Raw genomic sequence first — 15,868 nt, 5'->3', positions numbered from 1 at the left:
TGAAACCATTAAGTATTCAATACAAAAATAAATATATACATACACATATACATAAGCATATTTAAGTATGGAGTGGCTTGAGAGGTTGATAGAACTTATTGGGGCTACATGAAGGTGCCCCAAGTTGTGGTCCCACCACAGCCTGCAGCAAAACTCTAAGCACATTAAAGGTCTGCATAGAAACCAGTCATCCTGGACGAAGGGATTTGTTCCTTTGTTGTTTTAGGCAAGAACCTGCCAAGCCCAAGTCCAAGGCTTTCCTTCTTTTATCTAACACATATACGTTACGCACACACACAGGTTGTTATAAATACTGGTTGTGTGTATGTACGTGTATATACACACACAAACATGCACATGTATCCTCATTAAAAGGATTGTAGTTTTAAAGTCCAATTAATAGAGGGCTATTTGACACAACCCAGCACTGAAGTCATTCTTCACGTGCATATGTGGTAAAGAACATTTACAAATGGTCAACACATGACAATGAAGAGAGAATCCAATCTCAAAAGCCTCTGAACTCACTGCTGAATCCAGACGGCTTGTTGACATGTGTACAGAGCTCGGTAATACGAACTCACTTTGCCAATTTTGTTAATTCAAATAAGTATCTAACAGGAATCACCTTTCTCAGGTTCCTAATTCCTTAAATGCTCCTTGAAGGGAAGAACAGGCAAAGGCTGACTTGTCTTAAAAGCTAAACCTTCATCATAACACCATTTTCTCAAGCTTCTCCCATTATCATTCCATTATCATTCCCATAAGGAGCTTTGTGGGACTTTTTTCCCTTAATCACCCACCTCCTCATAAAATATTAATTCCACAGATACAGGTATGCCTGCTTATATATTGTACGTATATCTGTGCCTGATGTATAAAAAAGAGCAAGTTCACCCTCCCCTCAAGAACCAATGTTCATCCTCTTTGGAATAATATCCTGTCTGTTGAGAATGCGTGAAATGGACATGCTTTAAAAAGAAGGGGGATGCGTTTATTGTTGGGAACGATCACTGTTTACATGCACCTCTCCACTTAACACCCTCACCACAGGCCTGCCTAACCCTCTGTCACCTACTGACCCAAGGCCTCAGAAACAAGGCCCCTTTCTAACTGATCTTAGCATTCCCATAGACCCAGGTATACATAAGTCCTCAATAACGCTTTCTGATATAAAACATAATAAATCAGATGCCTGATAAAATGTTACATTTACTGTGAAAGCAGAAGAAGCCTTTATTTGTAGACATTACACTCGCTATCACTGTGCTATGTAATATGGTACCCCTAGGTGTATGTGGCTATTGAAATTAAAAATTAAGATTTAAAAATCAGAAATTCAGGTCCTCAATGACACGAGCCACACTGCAAGCGCTCGATAACCCCACGTACGGCTAGTGGCTACCATACCAGATGGTGAAAATATGTAACATTTATATCAGCACAGAAAATCCTGTCACAGGGAATGGCCCTGGCCCGGCCTGAAAGCCTCTCGAGGCCAGGACTGCATCAGGGTCATTCACCACAGCACGCACCGGACCTGTCAAGTCCTAACACAGGCCAGCATAGAAAGGGGGAAAAAATGAACGAAAAAGAAAATGGGAAGGTAACATTATCGTGGCCCAGCCAATTTCCCACTTCGACCGACTACAAACGTTCTTATTTTTTATAGCTTTTGTCCTTACTCCCGGCACCCGCTACGATACAGCAATGAGAATTTTCAAAATGTAACTGCCAGCAGGGCAAAATTTGCTTTGGGCTTACTCAGAATAAGTCATGTGAATCAAAATCAAGGGGTCAAGTTCAAAACCCCGAAAATGAAAAGCAATCGAGTTTCTAGGTCATGGTCAAAACAGCATGCCTAGATTCACGTTTAAAAATATTAGCGAATACAGCTCCTGGTCCATGCACTCTAAGAGCAAGCTAGGAAGTGCTTCACTTTATAAATTTTTTCACAAATCAGCAACTGTTTCTTGGTCACTGAAGATGTGCCAAGCTCCAAGAAATCAGAGCTAAGGTTTTAGACCCCCTGTGACAGCTATATACAGGCTCTAAGTAAAATTACCTTCAGCCAGTTTGCCATAAAACTTCTTCTCCAGGCTCCAGGAGATGCTTTATGCTAGATTCCTTTTTCACCTATTATCTATAAAGCCTTGGTAGGCACAAGATCATCAGAAAAATTAATATACTATCCTTGAATCTTTCAAAACAATAAGCTCGGCTCTTGAAGAAAAACTACAACTGAGTTTGTTTCTTAGATGCATAAGTTCTCTTTTTTCCTATAAGAATTCTAAGGACAAGAACCAAAGATAACTAAGGAGCCTGAATTGGCCTGTAAGAGTAAAAAACCAGTAGCCACATCAGTAGATTCGCAGATGGCAGCTTTACGCCTTTTTATTTTTAATCAAATGAATGAATGTTCTACATTCCTTTAAGGTCATTTTCAAAGAATATTCGGTTCCAGGCCTGTGAGAAGGATCTTTTTTATGACATTTTTTAAATAATTAATTTTTTTTTCTCAGTTTGGGGCCAAGTAGCTCCCTGGGCTGGAATAATAAGTCTCTCACTCCATCAAAGAGTTCTGAACTTGAATGGCAAAGTCAATCCAGAAGTTAGAGGCCAATGAGGTCTCAATTAGACAACCTGGTTAAAATAAAACCTGGGGGCAGACAAAACCAGTCTGGCTGTCTCTTGGAAACCGCTCCCCAGCATTGCATCCCTTGCAGAGAAGATTCCTTCTCGATACCCAGTCCCCCACGCCACCGAGTGCAGGGTGGCTGCCTTTCACCACCTACCCGTGGCCTTATCACGGAATTGCTGCGCCCTCTTCAGCGACAATGAAAAATGAAGTCACATGTTTCACCAGAGGCTCGACCCTCAGGGAGGGGTCGTCATGGTTTGAATTCTGAACTCCTAAACGGAATCTGGCCAAAGGCAGCCCTGTACCAACCTCCCGCCCCCAGTGGTGACAGCCTTCCCCACCCAGACCACCTAGGCTGCATGCAAAAGCTGTCTGCATCCTGCTAAATGCCAGATACTTAGCATTTGGGTATGTGGGTTTCTCAGAGAGGGGCAGGACACAGGTCCTGTCCTGGAGGTGTCTGCAGTCTAATGGGAAGATGGTGACAACAGTGAGGTGAGTGCTCTAGCAGAAGTGTGTGCCACAGCGGTCCTGAGGCCTGAAACCTGCCTTATCTTGGCAAATGTTTCAGAGGCGATATGACTCCTTTACTGGCTCTTGGAAGACAAGCAGCAGACCCTCAAGCATAGGAAGGGGGTGGAGAGGCAAGGGCACTCCAGGTGGAAAGCACACGTGCAAGCAGAAAGGGATGGCAGGTTTTAAGGGTTCCAGGGAACACCGAGCATTTCTTTGCGGGGGGAACTGCCAACCATGAGTAGAGATGTCATTGGACAGGTGGGTGATGGCAAGATGGCAAGAGACCTTATTTCCCTGGGAAGCTTTTACAGACCTGAGGTTCCCATGTCCCACCCACTTACTCAGATTCCGTGGGCATCGAGGCAGGGCCGGCCCTGAGACCTGGGCTCTACACCAGACTTCCCGAACGACTGGGGTCCAGGCAGCCCGATCTGGTGGCCATGGCATTAACACTATCGATACTAAAAACATGTAACGTATACTAAAAATATAACGTATTTTTAAGGACTAGGACTGCTTCTGCCAATGTATGCCATAGAGATCTTCACTGATGCACAGAAGCTTGGCCATCCAGGCTCACTGATTAAAGCACGCACTTGACTGTCTGGATGGAGGCGCTGTCTTAAGAGTTCCAGCTTCCACCTGCCCTTGTCATCCCTATGCTACCTGCCTGAGGGGGGGCCTTTGTTATAACGCAGATCAACCCACATGCCCATCTGCAGTTTCCATTTTCCTTTTCTCTCTCCCCTCCATTATTCTCTGCTTAACTTTGCTCTATTCTCTTTGTCTCCAGAGCAAAAACTGGAAATTCTGAAGATAATACAGTGAAGAAAACTCGGGCTGCCTGACTTCATTCACATTTTATGAATTTAATAAGGCCAAATCAAAATTTAAAACCACAGAACATTAGAGCTGAAAAAGGTTACTTGTGACCATCTAGGCCTTGGGAAAATCTGAAACGGGTAGGGAAATTAAAGCCCAGAGAAGTGAAATGAAATGACTCGAGGTCACGCAGCTGGCACAGCCAGAAGACAAGCACAGGCATCCCAACTCCCGATCTGTTACTCCAAGGTGCTACACAGATTGTTTTTTTTTTTAATATATTCAGGAGCAAATAACTTTAAAAGTAAATAATAAGTTTATCCCAAATCCTGCAGCTCCTTACATAAGGACCTGTAATTTAATGGTAAAAGTCTAGGCTCTGGGCCAGACTGGTTTCACCGCTTACTAGCCACGTGACCTTAGGCAGGTTAGGTAAACTCTTCATTCTGATTTCATCACCGAAAATGAAGAACATGAGCACCTACCTTGTGGGGCTGTTGGGAAAATAAAAAGACTCAATATATGTAAAACACACCTGACAGAGCCCTGCCCAGGTTACGTATTTAATAAAGGTCAGCTATCGTCCTCAATATTGAAACCATGCCCATTTTTAAAAGTGACATGGAAAGAGTTTTGGACATTGAAGATGATCCGGTTGGCTGGAGACCCATTTCTGTCCTTAGAATCTTAAATTCCTTACCATGAGTTTGGTATATCATCATCTAAACATCCCTGAGATGGTTTTTCAAAGCTACAAAGGAATTACAGAGGCACACACAGGCAGCCGAAAACGAAAGTCACACAGCATCATGCTCTTCAAAGGCCCTTGCTTACACAAGCAATGGTGCAGTGGCTGCGAAGGGCCAGTGCTGTCTGAGACAGCATTTCATCAGCTCAACCACTCCTGCCTCCCACGGAGACGCAGAGCCAGGGCCTGGCGGGCGAGGGCAAGGGTGCGTGCTCACAGGTGTAGGAATGCCGCTCTCCAAGACCGGTCACCTCCACTGCGGTGGGCTGAGAAGCTTCCCCCACCACCTTAGCTTCTTTTCTTTTTTATTTTTTTTAAGTAGCCTACACAACTTCATGCCAGTCGGAGCAAACATTTCTCAACTCCGATAACCACCTCTGATCCATCACAGACACCAGGAAAATGGGGACCCTGCTCCACAAAGTTCTATGTATGCTGGACGCCTAGACACTAATTCCTTGTGGCCAATAATGCAAAAAAAAAAATTGTGCTTTCATATTAAACACAAGTTGTATATTCATTCCAGAGTGCAAAGTCAACAAAATTTGGACCTGTATCATGTATTATGGCACTAATAAACGCCTCAATTCCATTACAGTTTAATTCTTAACCTAAATACACATTTTAAAAGTAACTTGTACTCTCATTTAAAAAAAAAAGTGAACAAAATAGGATTCTAACATAACAATAGTTATATAACAACTGATTTTGCTTGTATAGTGACTAGCTTTAAAATTTGTTCCCAAATAAACTGTATCAAGAGCTAATGTAAAGTATTTGCTAAAAAGGACAAGGACCTTTCAGAAACATAGAATGCTAATATTTTGGAAACCAGATATCTGACAGCTTGAAATTATGGACACTTGCCCAAAAGAGACACTCTTACGAATAACTGCTATTCTCTTCCATCTCTTCCAGGAGAAGGACCAGAAAAATACACCTCTAGGCTCAAAGCAAGACACTGGACTTTCTGTAGAGGGTAGATATCAAACTGCAAACTGTTTCTGAGTCCCAGCCTTCACAACCTTAAGCCCAAATATATTTGCTGCTGACAAAAACAGCTTGAAGCATTTTCTACAGATTCATCGTTTCCTTGGTGATGTGTACACTATTAAAAATAAATTACGCATAGATTTCCCAAAAGACGTACACACGGGCATTAATTGCAGCATAGCTTGTAACAGCAAATAAATGGAGATAATCTAAATATGCTTCAACAGAAGAATGATTAAATTGTGCTATATCCAGACAGTGAAATTCCATTTTGCTGCTAGAAAAAAACAAGGTAGATCTATAGGTACTGACATAGGATGATAACCACAATAGACTGTGAAGTAAGAGCACAGGGACAATGTTTTCCATAGACCACCTTTTGAAAAAGATCACACGGATATACTCTATTACATACGGCATTCTACATATTATGCTACAACTAGCTTTTTTCCCTCCCAGATGGGTTTATGTATGCAGAAAAGTCCATAAATGACACTAAACCCAATCCCTGCAAAAGGTACTGGGAAGGTAAATTTAATTATATATATATTTTGTTATATGATTTTTTTAAACTCAAGAGCATGGTTTTTTGGGGTTTTTTTTCCGATTTTCAAATAAAAATTAACTTAATAAAAATGCCTTCTGATGCTTATTGAACATATGAAAAGTATATTCAAGTTTCTTTCTTATCATCTCCATAAAATATACTTCCTTTCCATGAACCATACACTTTTTAGATCATGTGAGAGTCCTCACCCTCCCACATGCAAAAGAAATTTATTTTCCCCCGGTGTGTATGGATTCTAGACGTGGTGAGATGTAAAGTATTCTGGCATGGCTATAAATGACCTGAAGTTGAATGGTTTAAAAATATATCAAAGCCGGGTCTGTTCACTGTGACATTATCTGTCTTTTGTCAAATACATCCCCTCTAAGCTCCTACTCTACCCATATCGCCACCACAGAGAGGCTATTCTGGTTTCTTTTCCCACAAATAATTGCTCTGTTTTTCCTCCCTTCAGCCATGGCACTCGCAGGATCTCGTTTCCCACCGAGAACCTCTGTGGGGTTCTCTACAAAAACCAGGTTCCCACTGCAGGAAATTACGGACAGTCAGAGGATGCCTTTCTAATTGATCCTTTAGGGTCCATCCAATAATCAAACATTAAAATATAAAAACTTATGAATCACAGAGCATCAAAAAATGCAATGTCAGACATCTAGTTTCTTTAAAATAGTAGAGCAACTTTTAAAACAGACATATTCATATTCTGATGGCTATTCTAGAAAGACATCGATGTAACTGACAAGCCCAGTTCCAGATACTGGCAAAGTATAAGAAAATATTATAAAACAGATCCAATAACACTAACGATGGTGAACACAGGCTTGAATGCTATATTCGTCTTTATACTTAAGTTTTCTAAAGTTTCTGTAACGAACACAGCTAGGCTATACAATAATTTTTTTGAAGGGCTTAAAAATATACCGATGAAGACCCATAGCGAGCTGACAAACCGGGTGAAGACACCGCTGCTCCGATGTCACCACCACATTTTCCTAGGGAGCTTTCTGAAACCCTGTTGGCATCTTGGAAACGAGGAGAAATATTACCTCCCCTGGGAGAACTTCCTCAACTCCCCAAGCTGGCTCAATTGCTCACTTTTCTATATTCCCCCGGCACTCTGTTCTACCATGATTACCGTACCAAACGCATGATTTCTGTCTGCACCGAAATGCTCGATTTGCACATTACATTTTCTCCCGAAATGGAATGGAAGCGCCTCCAGGACGAGGAGAGTAATGCACTGATGTCTGTGGCCCCACGATACTGCCTGACATATTAGCAGTTTTCAAGTTTCTTGAGTGAATGAGAAGTGTACTTGCCACAGATTCGCTCAGATATTTAACTCAGCAGGTATGGAAAATAGGTGCCTACTGAAGCCCACCGGAGGTACCCACCATGTGCTTCAGAGAAGCTGAACTCTCATGTGACTAGGAACAGCCCCCCGACACCCACATTTTCCAATGTCACTATGACAATGATAGAACAAGCATATAGCTGTCAGTGCCCAAGCAGACCCTGACAGGTAAGTCGACAGGCAGGAGAGATTCTCCACCTGAGAATGAAAAGGAAAGCACCCCTCTTTGAACAGGGGTTTTCACGTTGCAGGTAATATCACATTTCTAACGATGGTGGTGGATACGGGGGTATTCATTTTCTTCTTGACACCTTTCATGTGTTATTATTCGTTTTTTGGATGATTCGGTAGTCTCTGAAACCATGACAAGTTTTCAGAAGATTTCCCTTTGCTCATTGCTTTAGTAAACATACCGTAAACCTTTACTATGTTCTAGGCACTATGCTTTGGGGGACTCAGACATGAATAAGTCATAGTCTGTACCCCAGAGGGGTTGCAGTCAAATGCGGGAGACACATAAATAGATACGACACAACTGGACACTGCTTATCCAAGGGTTGCTCATTTTCCAGAACCCAGAAAACGGCCTATCCCATCAACCTCACTGCTTCCCATTCCGCAGTGCAGGGAACAAGGAAGTGCTCAGGACGGCCAAATGCACAGCTCACGGCTCTCCAACCGGCATTGAAAGTGACCAGAAAACACACCGAGCCACCTCACGCATAAGCAGTAGTTCCTGCATTTTTCATTCTTCTTCTCTTGTGCTTTATTATCTGGAGAACTCTGTGCAAATTCTAACATGTGGGAATCTCACCAAGTTGAAAACAGTTAAGATTTGAGTCCGCTAAGCTCTGATAACTTAAGCTGGATCTCCTCCTGACGCCACCCCCGGGAAAGAGCCCACGTGCTGAATTCGGTTAAGGCTGGAAGCCACCCCTCCATCTGCTTACCACGTGTGTTGGTAGCCATGTCAGCCACTTTCTGGAAGGCGTCCAAGAAGGCAGCTGCCGCTACTACTGTTGTCCTACAAGGCAAACAGATAACAAAAGCATGAGGCACGTGTCACACTCACCAATCCACGACAGCCAAAGGGCTAAAACCTCTGCTGAGGCCTGAACGTCACCTTGCAGGGAAAACGACTCAACCGGACATGGGTAACCACTGGTTTTGTGGGCCCACCTTTTTCTCAGGAAGCGATTTCTCCTTCTCAGATTGTTAGCACTCTGCCCCAATCATGTCCGGCTCATTCTGTGCTAGTCGATAAATGCCAGCCGTTCTTCCCATCCCATTTCACCTGACAGTATAAAATTATTACCAGGTAAAATTCCACAAAGGAGGAAAAGACAGGTGTTTTGGCCAAAAAAAAAATCATTAAAATATATAAATGGTACCAGTAAAATTAATTTTAGAGTAGGAAAACTGTGTGTGTGTGTGTGTGTGTGTGTGTGTGTGTGTGTGTACACGTACATACATACATACATACATGGATTGGGAGAAGGACTCTTAATGAGAGATCATCTAGTTTAAACAACTAATTTCAGAGATGGGAAAAACAGACCAGACTCACAGCCCTGTGCTCTTCCCACTAAATGACAAGATCCGAGCTATGTGACTTTTCCTCCTCCATCATAATTACGATAAAAATCAGATACTATTTTTCCACCCTTACAATGCCATCTCAGCCGTATCTTCTGAATTCTTAAAGGCTGAGAATGGGAAGAAGTTACTATACTCATCTGCTGGCCCAGAAATTGTCCTGAGCTCTTCACATGCTCTTGAAGTGATGCCCTAAGCACTCTGTGGTCTTCTGGCTCCTGGAGTGACGATCCAAAATGTCACTCAATGAAGAGTAAGCACTGCTGCACGTCGGGCCATGGGGACATGGGCCGTGGCTTCCCCGGACAAGCAAGCCAGCTTTAAACGGAGCTTATCCCTGACGCTGACTCCAAGAATTACTTATGAATCCAGCCTTTACTGAGCACTCCTAAGAAAGAAAAGTTGCTGTAGAAGGTGAGAAAGGAAGGGGTTGGAAATGGAGAAAAAGGAAAGAAGTGGCCTTTAAGCACAAGCAACAGTGGCTGTGAGACAACAGGTCCCTGGAGGTGCTGGGAGCCGTCCCAGGGGACACCAGCAAACTTCAAAATGAGGCCCGATATTTTCCAGTAGAGCAAGAAAGCTTCCACTCAAATTAAAAAAAATGATATACACACAAAACAAAACAAAAAACCCACTTCGAAGCACATTTTTAAAAGAACTGACATCGAATGCGAACTCTAGAAAAGTCAGCTTTACCAAACATCCTGGGACTTATAAATAACTCATTCTGACCTATGATGAATATCTGACACAGTGGCTGGATTTATTCTCATTCAAGTCAATGCCGATCATCCAAATTTAATGAGCCTGCAGGAGAGGTGCCTTGAGCATTACGCAGCCACCAGGGCTGCACAGAAAATGAGGACAGTGGTCAAGTGTGAGGAATTAAGAGTTTTTAAACACTGCCTTCCAATGAGTCATGTTTCACTGTCCGCTGCTGTCAGAAGTCATCTCAGCCCTCTCCAATGGGACAGGATGAACACGCAACCACGGGCAGCAGAGAGGAGTTCAGCTTAAATCCTCCCAGATTTATTTGCCTCTTCTACGGTCTTATCTTTATCCTTTCTCTAATAAAGAAAACTACATGAGGCCCCTACAGTGCCCTCAGCCAGTTTCTAGTAGTTTGACAAAATAAAGAAATGGTCCTTGCTCTCAGGAGGCCTGAATGCTATAAAAAAAAAAATAGAACATGAACTTTGTACCAGTAGGGATCGGTGTGCTCTGTGCCTTACTCTGTATGTTTAGTACGGCTAATCGGTTAATTACTTCAAGCTCTGGCTTCCTTGTTGGTAAAAGGGGAAAAGAATCTTTTCCTTGGTCAACCCTGAAAGCCTGTCAGATAATTAAATGAGATCAGATAAGAAAAAGTGTAGGGTGGGGGGTGGGGGGGAGCTTAAATGTTTTATTGTTTTACTACAGGATGGTGGCCAACCTATGTGAAATAAATGATAATAGTGTCAGAGACAGTGGGGAGTGGGGAGTGTAAACATAACTAATAAGTAAGGCAAAGGGCTCAGACCAAGGGCTTTACATTCTGAGCAGAGGAGGTTGGATCCGACTTGGCAGAAAGTCATCACAAGTTCTTAAGCAAAGAAACGGTAAAGGACTTGACGAGTGGAGGAGGAGCCGTGTCCCAGAACCCACTGTCCTCGGGAGGCCACTCACGGCTCTGGGAATCCAGAACCCACGAAGCTGAGGATCAGGAAGGAAAAGACCCACCTCTCCCAGGTTCTTCTCTCCTAATCTCCAGGTCAGCCACGCAATGTCCAGTCCTATGGCTAAAGCTCTGGTGTCCACAGGCAAAGGCCAAGAGCATCGAGTCATCCCTCTGTCCTCTCTCTGTCATTCTCATGGCTTTTGATCCTAAAACATACCTACCCACTTCGTTCTCTGGAAAACCATCCTTATACATCCAAACCACCCTACGTCATCCCCCGTGCACCACGAACAGGGGCCAGGAAAATGACTGCTTCTTTAACCGTCTCATCTCTCATGGAACACCCACAAAGTACAACAGTCCCCCTTCTCCCCACTGATTACAAGCACACAGCTTTAACAAGAAGATGCTGAAATATCTTCCATTTCTTATCAAATGATGTAAGAATAAGCACAAGATGAGGCAATAATAATAGCCCCTTAGAGCAGCACTAAATTTTATTGTTTGTTAAGCAGCTTTACTGAGGAATAATTTGTATACCATAAAATTCACCCTTTTGGGGTATCTGATTCAACCATTTTTTAGTAAATTTAGAGTTATATAACTACCATCATAATCCAATTTTAGAATATTTCCATCACCCCAAAAAGATCCTTCATGCCCATTTGTATTCAATCTCCTCTTTCGCCCATGGCCCCAGGCAACCATCAATCCACACCTGTCTCTGCAGATTAGCTTTTTCTAGACATACCATGTAAATGGGATTCTGTAACAGTCAGCACTAAGTCTGACGCTCTTTATAAGAATAAGCTGTAAGCAGAATGAACTCTGGAGCCATACGCATGAGTTCAAATCCCCACTCTGCTCTGTGACTTTGGGTTATTTAGCTTCTCCATGCCTCAGTTTCCTCATCAGTGAAATAACTGTACTTACCTCTTGGGGTTGTAAGCCTCAATCAGGTTGACATAAGCCTGGCGCACAGCGAACACCACATTAATGTTGCCCCTTATTACTTCACATATAATACTCCCTTTTAAGTCTCAAAACTCCCTTGGAAGGAGGCAGAGCAGATGAGTTCAATTTCATATACGAGAATCAGAGGCCAGGGAACAGGGCTAGTAAGTGGCAATGCTCAAATCAGAACCCACCACATGCTTCTATATCTGTAACACTTTGAATATTAACCCCCATCTGCGTCCTGGGTCCATCCTACTCCATCTTTTGTCCAAGGACATGGCCATTTTCCTGGAGCCAACAGGCTTCTACTCACCGAAGCTGGGACTGTAGCTTTCCCGCTTTGTTTATGAAATCTTCCCAAACTGGATAGCTCCCCTATAACAAAACAAAGTCATCAATCAGTAAGTCAACCTGTGACAGACATCTGATTAAAACAACAAAAGAACACCCAGTTCCAATCACACAGGGAACAATCCGTGTATGCTCTCCTCCTCTGCAGTGCCTGGTATGTTACCCAGATCGTATATAAACGTATTGGCTCAGGAACGGGTTTCGAATGCGCTCGATCCCTGTAATCTTGTAAACACTACAGACATCAACTAGAACAACTTTGGCAGAAACTAACGCGTACATTGATGCATCACTTTTTGAGTCAATGAATGGCGGGTCCAAATTCAAAATGTGCAGAGTATTTAAGGCTTTACCCTGAACCATCTGACCACGGCTCTGGCTTTCTCACTCTTATCCCAAATGCCCGGGGGGAGAGAAGCAGAGTGGGTGGGGCTGCTCCCCAGGCCAGGTGGCTACTTGGAAACATTATCAGACTATCAGAGTTTCAAGGTTGGGAGGCTACCTAAACATAGCTGCTGTGCTGATGGCTTGAACCCAGCCATCTCCATACAACATGGTGACAGGTGGTTCCCCAGCACATTCCAGCTAATAGCGAACTCGGCACCCTCCCACAGCAGCCTACATTCTCTACCTTGTCCTACATACCCCTGCACCCTAGTTCTAACCTTCTGGGGACCCTCAGAGTTCTAAAACCAATCCTGCTTCCACATGGGAGCCTTCTCAAAGAACTGAGGATAACCGGCACACTCATCCGCAGCTTTCCCTCTTTCAGCTCCCCAAGTGCAATCCCCTTTCTACCCGGGACCCTGGCTCACATCCCCACAGTGTCCTGGGAACACCCCATTGTGTCTCCCTAGTCTCCTTCGAAGCACGGCATTCAGACACAAACTCAAAGCTGTAGGTGCAATTCTGACTGAGCCAAATCAGGGTGAGGTCTGACACCCCCCTGTGCATACACATTACATTTATATTAAGATCAAGGAGCCAACCGACCAATAGGTGATGCAAAACAAACCCAGGAAAGGAAACCATGGTTACAGAAGTGGTGTTTGGCACCGAATCATTTAAATATAGAACTAAGACTAAACATCTGGGAGGGTTATGGTTGGAGGACAGAATGTAAATGAACCGTGACATGGTAAAAACAACACGTGCCACTTCTGATTCTGCCACTGAGGAGAGGAGGGAGAAACGATACGATGAAGTTAATCATCTCGTCTTTCACTTGAGAAGCCCAATCCAAATAGTCTAAAACTGCAACTGAGCTAAAACATAATGATTTCACCTTCCTAATGGTTTTAATAATCTTTTTTTTTCTTAGCCTTCAAGGCAGTCTCTTAACATCGCCACTACTGACATTTTGGGCCAGGTGATCTTTTTTCATGGGGAGCTGCCCTGTGCATTGTAGGACATTTAGCAGCATCCTTGACCTCTATTCACTAGCGCCAGTAACATTCACAGATGCTGCTGGTTGTAACAACATTGCCAGATGTCTCTGTGGGGGCAAATCCTCCCCAGTTAAGAACCACTGCTTTAGAGGAATGTCTGAGGAATTTATTTCTTTTGGTGAACAAACAGTTCCCTGAAATTCAGCAATTTCTTTGGTATTACTTCACTTCAGTTTTGATTCTTCAGTTAAATGAAAGTAAAATTAAATATATTTTTATTGTGAAACACCACACAGAGCATGAACACCTCGTTATAAAAGTAACTATGTACGTATTTCTCTAGCTATCAAGTCTGTCTGAAAATATGCAGAGAGATATCCGGAAAACTGTCCACCAAATATTAAAATGGGCCATTTCTGGAAACTAAGATTTGGACCAATGTATTGCTTTCTCGTTTGTACTTTCTTCTACAGCCATGGCTACTTTTTTAAATAAGGCTGTGTATCATTTTTATGAAAAAAAACAAGTCATTACATAAAATATTTAAGATCGAATTAGAGGTGCTGGCAACAACAGCACCGTGAATTTACAATCCACCCAAACCCTACAGTCTGCCACACACCAACTGCTAGATCACATCCATCCGCTCTGCACTGGACTCTGCTTGGCCCAGCTGCAGGCCTGGGACTTACTCCTCCAAGCAGCGACTTACTCTTGGGACGCTAAGGGACACTAGGTCAGGGATCCTGGCAGAGGCCCTGAGCTACGATGCCAGTACCCATGCCTGGGTCTTGTCACCATACTGCTAAGCCACGTAGTCTCCATCCAGTCTTTGTGACCGGGGTTAGGGGTAAGGGAATGCGGGTGAGGGTTCTTCAACTCAAGAGCATGACTTTATTCTAACTTATGTTGAATGAAGCCTTGTGAGAGCTCAGGCTACCCCTGTTCCAGACTCATCAAGACATTGTGGGAATTCCAACTGTAACAGCTAACATATTTAGCATTTTCCTATCAAGTCCAGGCATGAACACCCCGTTCTACATCTATACTCAAATAAAGAAGCAGGTAAGGCCGAGACCAGTCGACCAGCGGGCAACGGACATCAGTTAGCACCCTCAAGAGCACAAGAGTTCGACCGACCCATTACAGCCTCATCCGGCCATTCTTTCTCTTTCTGATCCACAGGACAGTATGAGAAGCTTTATGAAAAGAATGAGGATGTTCAGAGATACTGACCACCAACTTCTAGCCAAAGGCAGCATCATCTCTCGTCTACACAAAAGACAAGGACATGAGAGCCAGGTTTTCCTCTCCCCAGCACCACCCACTCCCATCCGGGAGCCCCTGGAGAAGATCACCAAGATGATCCACAATATTCCTCAAGAAAAAGGTCAGGCGCCTCCACTGCAAACAGGCCAGAAGGGCAAGAGGCAGCATCAAGCCCCGAGTCCTCGCCATGGTCCTGAAGTCGCTTTATGTCTCAGGGCCTGCTCCTGATGATGATAAATAATACAAACAAATCATTCCATCAGCATCACTGAACGCTGACGTCACGCAACACTGAAAGGAAGTAGGGAAGGAACAAGGAACACAAATTCTCCCGGATTGAATCTCGGCTCTCCCGTCTGCAGTGCAACGTCAGGCAAGTCACTCGACCTCTGCATGGGGACCAGTCACTACCTCGCAGGGCTGGTGTGAGGAATAAATGAGGTCACACATAAAACGTGCTTGGAGCAGCGATGGGCACTCAGTAAGTATTCAATACACATTTGGTAGGAATGATTCAAGCGTTTCTCAGGCTGCTCAGAGAGAAGCTAAAAACTCCCTCCATCAGACTCTCCATCCAGGCGGGAACTCCTCACCCTTAGTCCTAAGCACAGCACCCACTGTGTCACTGCACCTCGCTATCAGCTCACCGCAGTCACAGCAGGAACAGACCACGGCCCGTGGGTGCAGTGTCAGACAGTGTCTCTGCCTGCCGCTCCCAGGCAAACAGTGGGGGGGATGCTCCAACCCGATGAGCTGAGCGTGCCTGAAAACAGCTGCTCCAACCACTTTGAAAACTACTCACCTGCCCCCACTTGGAGCCTCATTTCAGTCGCTACAAAATTAGCTACAGAAGGAGGGTCCCCTCTCCAGTCAAGGGGTAAGGCATGCAGCTCTCCGCCTACGGACGCCCACTCAGCCAGAGGAAGGCTGCCAAAAGCAGATCTCTCCTGATTTAATGATGTTTGACAGTCTATCAAAGTGTCAGGCCCACCTGTTTTAAGCAATCTA

The 15,868-nt window shown here is 44.0% G+C and overlaps 1 protein-coding gene across 14 annotated transcripts in view; it reads right to left on the bottom strand.

Annotated features, from left to right (window-relative positions):
• The window catches only part of MTSS1 (MTSS I-BAR domain containing 1), a 145,435-nt gene that overhangs the window by 110,641 nt on the left and 18,926 nt on the right, over window positions 1–15,868 (bottom strand). For all 14 annotated transcript variants that reach the window (XM_039853958.1, XM_039853962.1, XM_039853949.1 and 11 more), the window contains exons 2-3: window positions 12,166–12,227; window positions 8,593–8,666 (exon numbers count right to left, since the gene is read on the bottom strand). In XM_039853958.1, the coding sequence (XP_039709892.1) occupies window positions 8,593–8,666; window positions 12,166–12,227 (136 nt within the window). The remainder of the gene's footprint in view (window positions 1–8,592; window positions 8,667–12,165; window positions 12,228–15,868) is intronic.

This window comes from Pteropus medius, unplaced genomic scaffold (assembly GCF_902729225.1).
Source record: "Pteropus medius unplaced genomic scaffold, Ma_sr-lr_union100, whole genome shotgun sequence".
In the NCBI taxonomy this organism is placed as follows: Eukaryota; Metazoa; Chordata; class Mammalia; order Chiroptera; family Pteropodidae; genus Pteropus; species Pteropus medius.
This window is presented reverse-complemented; position numbering and strand designations above follow the sequence as displayed.